The sequence below is a fragment of the Podarcis raffonei genome, chromosome 14, assembly GCF_027172205.1.
Source record: "Podarcis raffonei isolate rPodRaf1 chromosome 14, rPodRaf1.pri, whole genome shotgun sequence".
Classification (NCBI taxonomy): domain Eukaryota; kingdom Metazoa; phylum Chordata; class Lepidosauria; order Squamata; family Lacertidae; genus Podarcis; species Podarcis raffonei.
Genome location: NC_070615.1, coordinates 435398 through 450683, shown reverse-complemented (window position 1 = coordinate 450683; position 15286 = coordinate 435398). Strand labels below are relative to the sequence as shown.

General features: G+C 46.3%; 1 protein-coding gene across 5 annotated transcripts in view; it reads right to left on the bottom strand.

Moving 5' to 3' along the window:
* SIN3A (SIN3 transcription regulator family member A) overlaps positions 1-15286 on the bottom strand; it is a 59141-nt gene that overhangs the window by 30935 nt on the left and 12920 nt on the right. For 4 of the 5 annotated variants that reach the window (XM_053365298.1, XM_053365297.1, XM_053365299.1 and 1 more), the window contains exons 2-3: positions 3070-3291; positions 2303-2479 (exon numbers count right to left, since the gene is read on the bottom strand). In XM_053365298.1, the coding sequence (XP_053221273.1) occupies positions 2303-2479; positions 3070-3258 (366 nt within the window). In that variant the 5' untranslated portion in view covers positions 3259-3291. Of the gene's footprint in view, positions 1-2302; positions 2480-3069; positions 3292-15286 lie in introns of those variants that run through there. The other variant, XM_053365301.1, reaches the window with a different exon arrangement.

Below are 15286 nucleotides of genomic sequence, written 5' to 3'. Positions count from 1 at the left end.
TGTGAAGCCCAGCCGTACATAAGAGATATAAAGGCCTGGGGGAAAACAGAGAACTGGGAAGAGTGGAGGAGAATAGTCTGTCCCGCACTTCTACCATTTTTTTGGGGGGGGGTGGCCTTTCTGGAGCTTCACATCTCTTGTCATGCAACACAACAGTCCTCTCAAGAAGTGAATAGTGCTACTGCAGCCCAAGGCAAAGTTCCAAGGAGGGGCACAGTAAGGGACCTGACACTACTTTCTTGTTTTACGTTGTGATCGGTGTGGCCGTTTTGTGATGTGCATTTTGCTTTTGCTTTCTGGGGAAATTTACAAATTACAAAGGGTTGGATAAGAGCGCCCAGAAGAGTGATGGATCCAGGGCTTCCAAGCAGGCTTTTAAAACAAATGTCTAGTGGACAAGCCTGAAATTGCAAACCCTTCATAAGCAGGGTGCTGTGCAGAAAAACAATATACTGTACCACAGCCACTCTTCAGGCTGGTTATTTAAGCAATATTTCAGCCTGAGTGAAAACCTGTTTTTTAAAAAGTTTTTTTTCCTGCAACAGCTGGGCTATGCATGTGCTCTTTCCTCAGACTTACGTAACAGTTTTCCTGAGTTCAATGATAGAAACTTTTGTTCACTTTTTTGTTCGACAACCAAGGCACAATTGCTGGTTGGCAAATTCCTTTTAAAAAATGGAGAAACACGCCTCAGAGGGCTTCTCTCCCCGCCCCCCGCAGGCCATTTCTTGGCCGCAGCCAAGAGCTATACCAGAGATACTTTCACAAAGTAATACTCACTGAGCCTGACAGTGGCAACAGCACATGCTGCAGCAGAAAACAAGTACAGGACAAAGAAACACCCCCCAAAAGTAGATATTTACATACATATAAGAAATAGGATGTATGTAAAGTCAGCCTTACTCAGAATAAAAGTTAATGAAAAGGACTGTCTTAAGTTCATTAATTTCAGAGGGTTTACTTTGAGTAGGACTAGTATTGAATACAGCATAACAAAACAACCTATAGAAGAGATGATCAGAGGCTATCAGAGTTCACACATCCCCTTGTCAGGGACATGCCCTCCTTGGCCAAGGACGACAACCATAAAGCTCCCTGGGAGACCTTGGGCCCAACACCATCTCCTAACCTAACCTAACCTACCTCACAGGGTTGTTGTGAGGGTGAAATAGGGAGGCAGAAAACCATGTACACCACCTTGAGCTTGTTGAAAGAAAAATGTGGTATATAAATACAATAATTTGTCCAGGTGAACACGCAAGAAATCAAAACGTCCTAGGCCTGCACAAAATTTTAGTGGGACAGCAAGTGGCCTTAACCAAAAGATTGGGTACCTGTGGCCATCCAATTGTTTCTGACATACAACTCCCATTATGCCTGACCACTAGTGTGGTGACTAAGGCTGATGTGAACCGGAGTCCAACAAGAACTTGGGGGAGGGAGTGTCACAGCCCCTCCATCACTGACTTAAATGCTGTTTGACTTCTGCCTCCCCCTCTGTTGCTGACCTTTATGTAGGGGTGGCAGTGGGAAAGAAACCTTTTAACACCCAAGATATGAGATCCATGCAGTTAGATTAACATCAATGTAAGAAGAAGAGAGAAAACCATAACAGTACAGTTGAAGTTCTTCAGTGTTACTAAACTATTGATAAAACAGGGTATGTATCTTATTTCTGCTATTCCTCAATGTACACCACTATAGCTTATCTGGTCAGGTTTGCAGCAAGGCACAAAAACAAACCTTGACTAGTTATTCCAAAAGCTGCTAGCAAAGACTCATACAAAAACTGCATACCATCCCCTAGATAAAACCAGGATTCTCCTACTTCATGGGTAGGCAAACTAAGGCCCGGGGCCCAGATCCGGCCCAATCGCATTCTAAATCTGGCCCACGGACGGTCCAGGAATCAGCGTGTTTTTACATGAGTAGAATGTGTGCTTTTATTTAAAATGCATCTCTGGGTTATTTTTGGGCCATGGGAATTTGTTCATTTCCCTCCTCAAAATACAGTCCGGCCCCCCACAAGGTCTAAGGGACAGTGGACCAGCCCCCTGCTGAAAAAGTTTGCTGACCCCTGACCTAAAAGTTCTAAATGCCTGAAGCCATACAACACTTTATTTTATATATTTATACAATATGTTAATTGCTTTATGTTACCAACGGCAACCCAAAGCAACTTGCAACCAAGTAAGTGGATATCCACTTGAGCTAACAGCGTAACTTTCTCATTTCCCCAAGCAGTCTGTGCTTCTCTGAAGAAAGGTTAAATGAAACCAAGTTAATCTACCTCAGACCTTACCTTCAGCCTCTGGAACTGTTGCTGCCCCTGCACTGGTGGTGCAGGGGGAGTTGGGTGAGCATGACTCTGCACCACTTGGCTGCCATGAGGCTGGGGTGGGTTGGGATGGTGATGCCCACTATGGGCAGTTGCGAGAGTGGGCCCATGACTGCTGGAGCTCTGCGGCACAGTGGACACCTGGAAAGGAGAGAATAAAGACAAGCCACTAGGGTTAAGCCTTATGCCAGCATGGGTATCTCCAAACAATTGCTCTGGAGGTCACCTGGGAATGATGACTCCAAATAACTTCCATCAAAGCAACATCTGTGGCAAACAATGAACTCATATTGCTGAAGCATCTTTGGTTGTCCAGCCTAGAGCTTTGCTTTCAAGTGCTCCTTTGAGAAAACTAAGCCTGGCCTGGAGTGACATGTCTGAACAACAATGATGCATCCCTGTGCAGAGTCCCCACAGTTGGGCACAGGAAGAGCATGGCTAGAACCCTGTCACCTATTTAAACTGATACACCCATCCCCATTACTGACAGTACCAGCTTGACCAAGAGATTTACTTCCAAACGAACATGCTGAGGATTGCACTGTTAAATGATGGGCCTCAAGACTGTATCTACTTCCAAGGGCAAGGAGGCTCGAGTCTCACACACTGGGAGGTGGAGGAGAGAGAAAACATGCTCTTTATTGTTATGTTATTGTTTGCCCACAGAGCAATGAAGATTGATGAACTTCCTGAGAGGACATAAGCTTAAAAAAACATGACAGCAATTCTACCTGGTAGCTGGGTGTTACAGAGTACTGTATCCCAGTAGCAGATTGCATGGTCTCCGAAACAGATTCATATACAGGAGGTGCTGGAGCAAGAACACGATGCTGGTGTTGGAATGGTTCTGTGTTGCTGGCGATACGTCTCTGCTGTGACGCATACACAGGTGACTCCTGTTCATCCAATCGCCGCTTCATTCTGAATTCATGCTCAGGAAAGCACTATAAAACCTGTTAGAAAGAGGAATGGACAAATAGAAGCAACAAATTGTCAACCTTAACAGTAAAAATTGTATTTCAAAATCAAGGAGACAAAACAACAAAGATTCTAGTTATGCATTTAAACAAAGGCTGCTCTTTGTAGGAATTTAGAGCAGTGTTTCCCAAACTTGGGTCTCAGCTGTTTTTAGACTACAACTCTCATCATCCCTCACGAGCAGGACCAGTGGGGTCAGGGTTGGTGGGAATTGTAGTCCCAACACAGCTGGAGACCAAAGTTTGGGAAACACGAGTTTAGAGGGTATAATGTGACTAGACTGAAGATTTATAGGTGGACAAACATTACATTTTAGTTTCACCTTAAATGTATCATGATAAACTTGACAGAAACTGGATGGCTTCATGAGTGCAGTTATGCCAAACTATAGAACTAAAGCACCATATACAAGATAAATGCTACCATATCTGCTTGTGCAGATCCTAATCCACCCCCACCCCACCCCACCCCACCGGAAGAAAGACCAGTTTCAATCCAAGCTGAGTTAGCAAAGTTCTTCTGAATGGCCTTTGGCAGACCACTCTTTTAGCCTAACCTATTTCTCAGGTTAACCTGCTTTTTAAAAGTTTCCTTAAGTGTTTTTGTTTGCAAATATTAATCTACTTCACAAGGGTTGTCTGCAGTGTTAGAAACTGAGATATAAAAGCTAGGAGCCATAGCAAAACAGATCATACAGAGAGCACAGTGGGACTGAAATTTAGGCACGTGTGGGACAATAACAACTAGTGAATTTCATGGCTGAGTGAGGATTTGAATTTCAACATCATAATATCCTTTAAGAGTTGTGGTAACCAGGATTGTACACAGTATTTCAAGTGCAGCTGCACCATAGGCTTGTATAAGGCCATTGTGATATTTCCAGTTCTGTTTCCAATCCTTTCCCTGATGATCCCAAAAATATAATTCCCCATTTTTACCGCTGCCACAACCTGGGTCAACATCTTCATTGGGCCCTATGACCCTATAATGGTAGGACACCACCAGCTCAGCCCTCAATAGCATATATGTAATGTTAGGATATGTTGCCCCTTGCGTGCATCCCCTTACACTTATTAACACTGCATCAGATTTATAATTTTAATACTCATTCACCCAGTTTGCAGAGATCCCTTTGGAGCGATTTACAGCCTCTTTTTGTTCAAAACTACCCTGAACAACTTGGTGTCATCAGCAAACTTTGCTAACTCATCTCCAGGAAGGAATAGAAAGGCGTTCTGCCTCATGCTGCAGAGCTGGGTTCAAAAAGCAGGTAAATCTCACTCACTGTCACAGGACCAGAACCAAGAACAAGACAAAAATGGTTCTCATATCTATTTCAAGATATAAGAATATTTATTCTACTTGGACTCAGCGTTCAAAATTAGCCAGGCGCTGGTTACATTTTGCGACTGACAACCGGCCTTTAACGAGTCAGTGGAGATGTCCAGGCGCCATTGTTTGGTGCCTAACATCTCCACCTGACTGGTGTAGCTGCAATGCCACGTCAGTCAGTTGGTCTGCGGGGCAGCAGCGCACCAAAAGATACGCCTCTTTTGCTGCTGCACTGCTCTGCGAATCACCTGGTCCGCAGGGTAACATGGCACCAGAAGTGCTGCACAAGCCAAGTGATTCCCCACATCCAGCCAGCCAGTCCAGCTCACTGGGCTTTAGCAGCTCCGCAAAGGCCACCTGGGTCCAGTTTTGTTGGGGCCAAGGCAGTGACTTTTGAGCCCTGGAAGTAGAGGGCTGCGTCCAGCGGGATGCGGACGGTTGCAGCAAGAGGGTGCAGACACCCGAGATTGCACTGCTGGGGATGCTGCTGAGGAGCCTTTGGGGGCTGTTGCCTGGAGCCCCACCAGCGCTGCAAATGCAGACCTAGCTGCTCGTTTTGCTGCTCCAACTTCTTAAGCAGCTCCTGCAGCTTCCAAACATTGGTGTCAGTGCTACCGCACCTCCAAAGAACCCTGTACCCCTCTCGCCCCACAAGGCAGCTCCAGGAGTGCTCCAGTTGCCGCCTACTCCTCCTATTCTCCCTGTGTCAGGTGAAGCTTCCCCCTCCACCCCCTTATCCCCCTTCCCCAACACAACCTGGCCGTGTAGAGGGGGCCCACCTTCCTTAGGCCAGCTCTGCTCTCCCCACCCCCATGCTCAATATGCATTCCTAGAAAAGAAAAGGATGCAGCAGAATCCAAATAAAGGGGGCAAACCTTCCAAGCAAGCCAGCAAAAATATTATTATGGGAAAAAATGAAAGGCAAAGCAATAAAAAAGGCACTCTTAACTGCTAGAGTCATTTCACTTCTGAGAAGCAAGATCACCATTAGAAACTCCTTAAATAATCAGCCAGCTCAGGAATCAGCAGCAGAAGCCCCACAATAAAAACCAGTCCTTTTTCTGTCAAGGGTATGCAGTACAAGCACCTTTTCTCCCCTAGAAAAAAGGCACTGGTTAAAAGCGTGGCACTTGCTTTAACAGCTTCATGGCACCTTTTTTCTAAGGCCCTGAGTAAAACCCATTTAACTGTCCATAACTTGCAGTCTCACAGAAAGGCTGAAGGGGTGGGGTGAAAATCGGCCAGCTCTCCCTTTCTGCCCCCCCCCCCAAGAGAAGCAATCTATTTAACTGTGTGAAAGAGCTTCTTATGCAAATTGTACAACAATGGAAAAGACATCAACAAGCGTCCTGGAAGGCATCTCCTGCCCAGCCAGAAGAGTTCTCTGCACCATGTGCAAACCATGTGACTGCAAATCTCAACTTGGCCACAATGGAGCACTCCTGAGTTGCAGAAAGCGACTGGCAACTGGTTAATTTCGAACACTGGTTGCCTGGGAAAAGGAAAATATGTTCACAAGGCAACTAGTCCACAGAACCATTGTAGTCTGCTATCCACATGATGCCCAGCTAGCCATTCTGGCTCTGAAAGGCACAGAGGACCAACTTTTTTTTACACCTCCCTTACCTGCTAGTCTAAATGAGATTGTTTCTTCCCAAGGATGACCAGATTATGTGGCTACTTATAAACATCAGTGAGGAATGAATTGTTATCCAGACAAAAACTTTGAAAAGGAAAATGAAGAAAAAGAGAATGCGACAAATTAAAAAAACAAAAATAGCCATACAACGATAAAGGTTAGGGCCAGAGGCCCAACTGGACCGCAGTAGTGGATACTTGGAGCTGTCTCCTAGCTACTTTTTCCAACAATGTGAATGCTGAATGTTGACTGTGACATCCTTTTCACAACAACGCCATACAATAGTTCACTCCAGGGATCTAAATTCTCCCCCTTATCATACCCCAGGTGTCACCTGTGGATCATTTAGGCAGTTTAAGGCAGGCTTGCAGAATAATACAGCTTTATTTCAAAGAGCTTCACATGCATTACCTCCCTGATCCTTACCACAATCCTGTAAGGTAGGCAAATGCCAGTCTTCTCATATGGGAGATGTGGGGCTGAGGTGAAGAGAATGTTGGCTTGCCTAAGACCACCTAAGAGGGTTCCACCAACTGGGAATGTCCCAGGCTTCCCCATTCAATAACTGTGCTACACTAGCCACTTCAGCTATACATACACTCAGGTAACAAAGTAGAGATGTTTTTACAAAAGCTGGGTGCTTTTAGTTTTTTTGCCTTAAAGCCACTAATGACAAGTTAAATATGATAGCTTTGCACCTTTTAAGAATTATTTGCAAGGGTGCTCTAAGGCTACCTAATATTTCATGGTATTTCAGAAAGGCAATAAAAAGACTCATTCATGGTTGTGAGCTATTATATCAGTGAGTCAACATATCAGTTCTGTTGAGTGACACTTGAAAGGAATCTTCCCCAAACTGGTGCCCTCTGGATGGTTTGGGCAACATCAGGCCCAGCCAGCACAGAAAGGAAGTGGTGGACATAAAACACAGTGATGATGTCCATCTTTTAATATCTTGCCTTCTGCAACAAATCTGTCCCCAAAAATGATGGGATGTGTATCATGTGCAAGGCAGAACCACAAAAACCAGAGATCCTCTAGTTTGTTGCCTAACCTATGGATGATGATTAAATAAGTCATCAGAAATAACATACAGTGGTACCTCGGGTTAAGTACTTAATCCGTTCCGGAGGTCCGTTCTTAACCTGAAACTGTTCTTAACCTGAAGCACCACTTTAGCTAATGGGGACTCCTGGTACCGCTGCACCGCCAGAGCATGATTTCTGTTCTCATCCTGAAGCAAAGTTCTTGACCTGAAGCACTATTTCTGGATTAGCGGAGTCTGTAACCTGAAGCGTATGTAACCTGAAGTGTATTTAACCCGAGGTACCACTGTATTCTACCCTATTTTTTAAAAGCTTTCCACAATGGAGATTTCAGTTTCCATAATTAATTTTCCTCTTGAAAATATTTATGAACGTTTGTTTTTCTTTCTACACAATCTCCCTAAATGACAAAAATTAGAGACAATATTCACTCCGTTATGGAATAAATTTATTCTCTTTGATTCTTGTCTATTGGAGTTCTATTGGAATTGTCTATTCTACTAGAACTTCATTTGATCAAGCTCTGCAGTTCATACCTGCAGTTCTCAATATCATACCTTTTCGATTTGGGAGACTTGGTCCAGGGATGTTATGTCAGTGAGGGGATATCATTTCTTTACAGGGGAGGCTAGCGTGGGGGCTGGGATTGCCACCATCGAAGGGCATGGGAGGAATGGCGGTGGGGGGTAGATATTATCGGCGAAGGGTTTTGAGATGCGGTGATCCTCGAACCCCTTCCAATCTATGCCCCATCCCAAGGGACGTGGGTAGGGTGAGCAGGGATTACCCACTTCCGTCATTGGCCATAGGCAATAAAACCACCACCTTGCGAGACTTCTTTATCTCGCAAGGGGTTGACGTGGCGTGCGTGACGGAGACCTGGGTGTGCGAAGGTGAAGTAGTCACCTTGCATGAAATGACACCACCAGGTTTCTCCGTCCTCCACCAATCGCGGACTGTGGGTCGGGGGGGAGGGGTAGCGTTGTTAATCCGGGAGGATCGCTCTTTCAGGGCTGTACCATCACCTCCAATCTCCAGCATTGAATGTGTTGGCCTAGTGTGGGGCACCAAGGAGAGCTTGGCTGTCTGGCTGGTGTACCGACCACCTAGCACACCAGCAGCCACCCTGTCAGGCCTGTTAGATGTGGCAGCATGCTGGGCCTTGAAGTTCCTTAACCTACTGGTTTTGGGTGACTTCAACGTCCATACTGATGCCACCCCCTCCTCACGGGCTCTGGACCTGGTGTCTTCCATGGCGACACTAGGGCTCTCCCAGTTTGTTTTGGGTCCCACACCAACAGGCCACACGCTGGATTTGATTTTTGGTGCGGGTATAGATGTGATCACGTCCTCACATGTGGAAGTGCCATGGTCTGATCACTATGCTCTGAAAGCCAGGATTGACTTCCCGCCCCCACCCCGCTTGAGTGGTGAGCCTATTTGGGCTCAGCCGCGAAAACTGATGGATCCTGATGGATTTCGTCAGGCCTTGCGGGACCCTGCTCCCCCAGCGGCTCACTAGACGAGCTTGTCGAGAACTAGAATAACTGGCTCTTGGTGGCCATCAATGAGTTCGCACCTAAGTGCCCTCTGTGACCCCGCTGAATCCCCCTGGTTTGAGGAGCTCCGGAAAATGAAGCGGGACCTCAGACGGCTAGAGTGAGTATGGCGGCGTGCTTGCGACAGAGTCTCAAGAACATCTTATAGGACGCTTATGAAAGCCTATGAGATGGCAGTGAAAGCTGCAAAGATGTTTTACTTCTCAGCTTCCATCCACTAGCTCTCGCCAGGCGCAACTTTTTAGAATAATTAGGTCTTTAACAACCCTAGAGGAACAGCCAAATATAAATACGAATTTGACCCATAGCTGTGAGGCATTTGCGAGCTTTTTTGCGGTGAAAGTCTTGCTGCTCCGCCGTGACCTCCCTGCCAATTTGGATACAGTAACAGAACTGGAGGCCCCTCGACTGTCCCCAGGTCCAATATTGGACCACTTTGATCGGATACTCCCTGCCGATGTAGACAGATTCCTTCGAGCTGGAAGGCCCACCACTTGCCCTGTGCCCATCCTGGCTGATTAGAGCGTGTCCAGACGAGGTGCGGGCCCACCTGGGTGAGATCATCAATCAGTCCCAATCAGGGGACTTTCCCAGGTGAGTTGAAGGAAGCAGTGTTGCATCCGCTCTTAAAGAAAACATCTCTAGATCCTTTAGATCTATCCAATTACCTCCTGGTTTTGAATCTTCCGTACCTGGTAATTGAGAGAGAGGTTGCCGAACAGTTTGGTAGGTTTCTGGATGAAACATCGGCTCTGGACCCATTTCAGTCCAGCTTTCGCCCTGGTTACGGGACCGAGACGGCTTTGGTTGCCCTAACAGATGATCTCCGTAAATAGCTGGATTGAGGCGGGTCAGGACTGCTGATTCTCTTAAGACCTGTCAGCAGCCTTCGACATGGTCGATCACAAACTTTTGGATCACCGCCTTGCCAACATGGAGATTCAGAGCACAGTCCGACAATGGCTGCGCTCCTTTATCTCAGGTCAGGGAGAGAGGGTGGCGCTAGGAAGGGAGTTGTTACCGCGGCACTCCTTGGTGTGTGGAGTCCCACAGGGTGCAATCCTTTCCCTGATGCTTTTCAATATCCTTGCCTAGATTGTCCGGAGCTTTGGGCTGGGTTGTCATCAATATGCTGATAACACCCAGCTTTATCTGTTGATGGACAGCCACCCTGACTCTGCCCCGGACACACTGACCTGATGCTTGGAAGCTGTGGCTGGATAAGCTGCATGGGAGCCAGTTGAAGTTAAATCCTTCAAAGACGGAAGTCCTCTGGCTGGGTCGGGACGACATGGGGTTGGGGGGCCAACTTCCATCTCTTGTGGGGGCTCAATTAGTACCAGTGCCTTCTGTCAAGAGATTGGGTGTAACCTTCGATGCCTGCCTTTCCATGGCGGCGCAGGTTGCGGCCACAGCAAAGGTGGCATTTTCCCATCTCCGCCGTATTAAGCATTGGTCCCTTACCTTTCTCGCCCTGATCTGGCCACAGTGATCCATGCGACGGTCACCTCCAGGCTTGATTATTGTAACTCACCCTACGCGGGGCTGCCCTTGAAGCTGACCCAGAAACTCCAGTGGGTGCAGAATGCTGTGGCGAGGCTCCTTACGGAGTCCTTTCCATGGGATCACATTCATCCAGTGCTTTACCAACTGCACTGGCTCCCGGTGGTGTACAGGGTGCTGGTTTTGACCTACAGGACCGCCTCTTCTGGTATGCCCCGCAGAGGACCTTAAGGTCCACAAATGACAACATTTTGGAGGTCCTAAGTCGCAAGGTGGTTAGATTGGGCTCAACTAGGGCCAGGACCTTTTCAGTACTGGCCCCAACTCGGTGGAACGCTCTGTCACAAGAGACTAGGGACCTGCTGGACTTGACATCTTTCCGCAGGGCCCGCAAGACAGAGCTGTTCTGCCTAGCCTTTGGTTTGGACTCAGTCTGACCCTTATGTTTCCCTCCCCTTACGGTTTTGATCTATGGGCTATTATTAAAATGAAGCTGCATTTTAAATTGTATTTTTAACCTGTATTTTAAATTGTTGCGTCCCCCTCTCCCCCCCCCCGTTTTTATTGTAATTTTACTGGTGTTAGCTGCCCTGAGCCTGGCTCTGGCCGGGGAGGGTGGGGTATAAATGAAAATTTACTATTATACAGCTTCCTACTCAAACATATACTGGTCTTGTCAAGAATTCTTTACACGTTATTATTACTTCCTGTGCAGATCGTAATTGTTAAGGAGAAAAAGAATGCCACTATCTGAGCCCTACATAGGGAGGTTCAGAGAGAGCAAATATCAAATGCTGACAAAAACATAATCACCTTCCTCCAGATGATCTGGTTGTGCTGTACTGGTCTCTGCAAACGTCTTCACTTTAGCCAATTTATCTTGTTTACATATAATCCGCTTGAACATTTCAACAATGCAAAGTGGCTTATCTCTGGAAAGTGATATGCTTTACATTTTAAAATAAAAGGGCATATCCTCTTTATTTTCCTTTTTCAACCAAAGTGCCAATGAGAATTTGAGCCAATGTAATAGGGGGGTTTAAAATTAAAACAAGCTTTTTAGTACGACAATAACATCAAAGTAGCCCAGTGTGTGGCTGAGAGTTGAACTACCATTCCATGAACTAAAGGCTGCCTTTTGTTCACCAATAGAACTGGGATTCAGTAGCAGTGCATTCTGCATTGTTCACGAATTACCTCTCATGCAGCTCTGGGGAATCTCCTAACCCTCTGGAGCAATTTTTCAAGAGGCAAAGGGGCTACCAAGGAAGGGATAGAAAAATGCTGCTGTCCCAAAAGCAGAACTCACAGGATTCATCCACCAGTGGCACCATAATCAGAACCTACAAGCTCAACACTAAGAATGCTAAGCTTCGCATATGCTAAATATTCCTGTTTCTCATTCCAGATCCCTTCAAGCAACTGAAACAATTTTGTCCTAATCTGCATGGTCTAAGCCTCAGGAGGCTAAAGGAAACTATTGACATACATAACCTTCCATTAACTCTGAAGATACATACATGTCAGTTGATAGTGCTAATTAGATTTAGGTCACTTAACTATAGGAAGTGATGCTCCTATGTATTGCTCCCCAAGACACACACTCTCTCTCTCCTTCTGCATCCATTAGAACACATGCTGTTGATTTGCCCAGAGGTTAGGCAAGGTCAGACAGCTGCTGTAATAGTCACCATTCAGAAGTAGATCCCAAACTTGTAACAGGGATTTGGGAATTGCTTGAAAATGAAAAAAGCAAGCAAGCAAGCAAGCAAGCAAGCAAGCAAGCAAGCAAACAAACAAACAAACAAACCACCAACTGTGTTTTTCAAAGGAACAACACAAATTTCTAGTTAAGACAACAAAGAGTAAAATTTCACCCAGAAGATTAAGTACCATAATTTTAAAAATATCAACTTCTAATACTTAAAATGTAGAGATAGAGATAAGGCACACAGTTATAGAACAACGTAGTATATCCAGCATCATTTGCAATACAACTCACCCCAACCTTAGCATGGAAAAGAATTGTAGCATCAGCAATTAGCAGGTGGAATTAGCTTAAATTCAAATGTCATCATTACACAAATCAAACCTTTTTCATCAGCCAAAAGCAGATTTTTTCCATTCCCCATTGCATATTGTCAGCGCTGCCCAAGGTCCCAGCTCACACAAGACCAACGCTGCTTCTTGCTCAAGTTAAAAAGTCTTTATTGAAGTTCAGTCTCATTTCCAGACGCGCAGCGCGCAACGCTACATCTATCCATCAGACCGTAGAAGTCCCATCTGAATCTCCTCCCCCCTGACACCAGCTTAAGATTCTAGCCTTACTCCACCTCTTCCTCTGTTCCTTCTTTCTCTGGGTCCTTCTGCTAGTCGGAGTCTCAGCCCTCCGAGATTCTTCTGACGCTGATTCTCCCGACTCCTCCCCCCCCCCTCTTTCGGGCTTTAGGACCTGGCTCCCAATCCGGGTTTTCTGCTGTCCCGCGCTCCTCCACATTTGAACTTGGCGCGCGCGCGCAGCCTCCCACTTTCCTTCTGACCGTTACACTTGTGTCACTGCTCCCCCTTTCGGGGAGGCTAGCTGGACCTGGCCTTCCCTCCATCTCCCCACTCCCCGATGGAGGAGAAGCTGGTCCTGACTCACGTGACTCTTCCCCCCCACTGTGCTCTGGTGGGGAAACTGGCCCTACTCCTCCGCTACTCCTTTGAGACTCCCCTCTGGTTCCTTGTTTATGGATCGTCCCTCCTGGGATTCGCCTCGCCCTTACCATAGGCGCCCCCTCCTGGGAATCTTCTGATTCGCTGGAGAAGCTCATGGAATCTCTCGGTCCACTGTCATATTCCCCTACGCTCCCCTCTGATTCCTCTCCTCCGCTCTCTATTTGCTCTCTCCCCTGCTCTTCTGCTCCTGAGCCTCTGACACATATGATTTGCACTCACTAGAAAGAATGAACTTTATCCACTGATTTCAAACCACTACTCAGGAAGAAAGATATGTAAGAAATGGAAAGGGGAAAAGGACAGTTTTAAGAGGACACCATAGTCTGGCAAAGTACAGTAGCACATATGAGGCACACTCCCTGATCAGGCTCCTCACAGGGTCCCTGCCATGGGAGCATATTCACCCACTGCTTTTCCAGCTGCACTGGCTCCCAGTGGAGTACAGGGTCAGATTTAAGGTGCTGCTTTTGACCTTTAAAGCCCTTCACGGCCTAGGACCCTCGTACCTACGGGACCGCCTCTCCCAGTATGCCCCACGGAAAGCCTCAAGGTCGATAAATAGCAACACCCTAGTGGTCCCGGGCCCTAAGGAAGTTAGATTAGCTTCAACCAGAGCCAGGGCCTTTTCAACTCTGGCTCCGGCCTGGTGGAACGCTCTGCCTCATGAGACCAGGGCCCTGCAGGATCTGATTTCTTTCCGCAGGGCCTGTAAGACAGAGTTGTTCCACCTGGCCTTTGGCTAGGAGCCAATTTGATTCCCTCCCCCTTTCTTTTCCTTTCTCCTCCTGTGATGAGGCTGCAGTTTAATGTTTCAATATTTTAATGTTGTATTTTAATGTTGTTTTTAAGTTTGTATTCATTCAGCTTGTTTTTATTATTACTTGTTAGCTGCCCTGAGCCTGGCCTTGGCTGGGGAGGGCAGGGTATAAATAAAAACTATTATTATTATTATTATTATTATTATTATTATTATTATTATTAAAAATGACCATTTCCCTAACAGGCATTTCAGACTGATCCAAATATAAGGGCACAAACATTTACAAATTAATCAAGGGCAATGTCCTCCTACTCAAAAGATATACACCAGGGTTTTACAGGTGCAGGTGCCAGATTGCCCTCTTCCTGGCAACTGCATTTGCCTATGTCTGTGAAGTGAGAGGCCACTCTCCTCCACCAAATAATGTGCTTCATGCCACGTAGGGGAGAAAAACAGCTATAAACCTGTATGGTGAAGTGTCAGGTTCAAGCCACTCAGATATAAAGCTCAATAGGTGACATTAACCTAATTCCCTGACAGGGTTGTTGGGAAGATTAAGATTAAGTTGGTGGTGGCGGGAAAATAACCGTGTACCTGAGATTTTTGGAGGAAGGGCGCAACAGAAACATAATAAAATTAAATAACATTCTGAATCTTGTCCTCTGACACAGGCAAAAGAATCAAGAAAAGGGAGGAGTCAGCACCATCCTTTGCCACCCTTAGGCTAAGAGACATGCAATGGCTGCTCGCAGCATGCTTGTGAGTAGCTCCAGTGCTAAGAAGGATCCCACAATTTGCCTAAGTTCCAAAGGGCAGCAAGGAGGGGAAAGGGCTCTTTTTTCACTCTGCACTAGGTTTTGAGAGCAGTCAGTAGCAGTAATACACCTTCTGCCCAGTATGAAGACAACCAGCCTCAATCCCAGGGGTCAGCAACCTTTTTCAGCTGTGGGCTGGTCCACCATCCCTCAGACCATGTGGTGGGCCAGACTATATGGGGGGGGGGCAGGATGAACGATTCCTATGCCCACAAATAACCCAGAGATGCATTTTAAAGAAAAGGAAACATTCTACTCATGTAAAAACACGCTGATTGAGAAGGCAATTGGGCCACATCCGGCCCACGGGCCTTAGTTTGCCTATCCCTGTTCTATCCTGAAGCTCCAGTTGTGAAGCCTCCTGGAAAGTCTAAGAATCACTATCTCCCCTGCAAACTACAGCAGAAGGTTGTCGTTAAAAGGATAAAATGTCACTGTGGAATCCTTGAAGGAAGAAATTGATAATAAGCAATTCATCAGCAATTACCTTATCCCCTCTTGGATATGACCAAAGTAAAGGCAAGAGGCAACATACCAATTTTTTATAACCATTTCACTCATTTATAACTGTGGAATACAGTGGTACCTCGGTTTT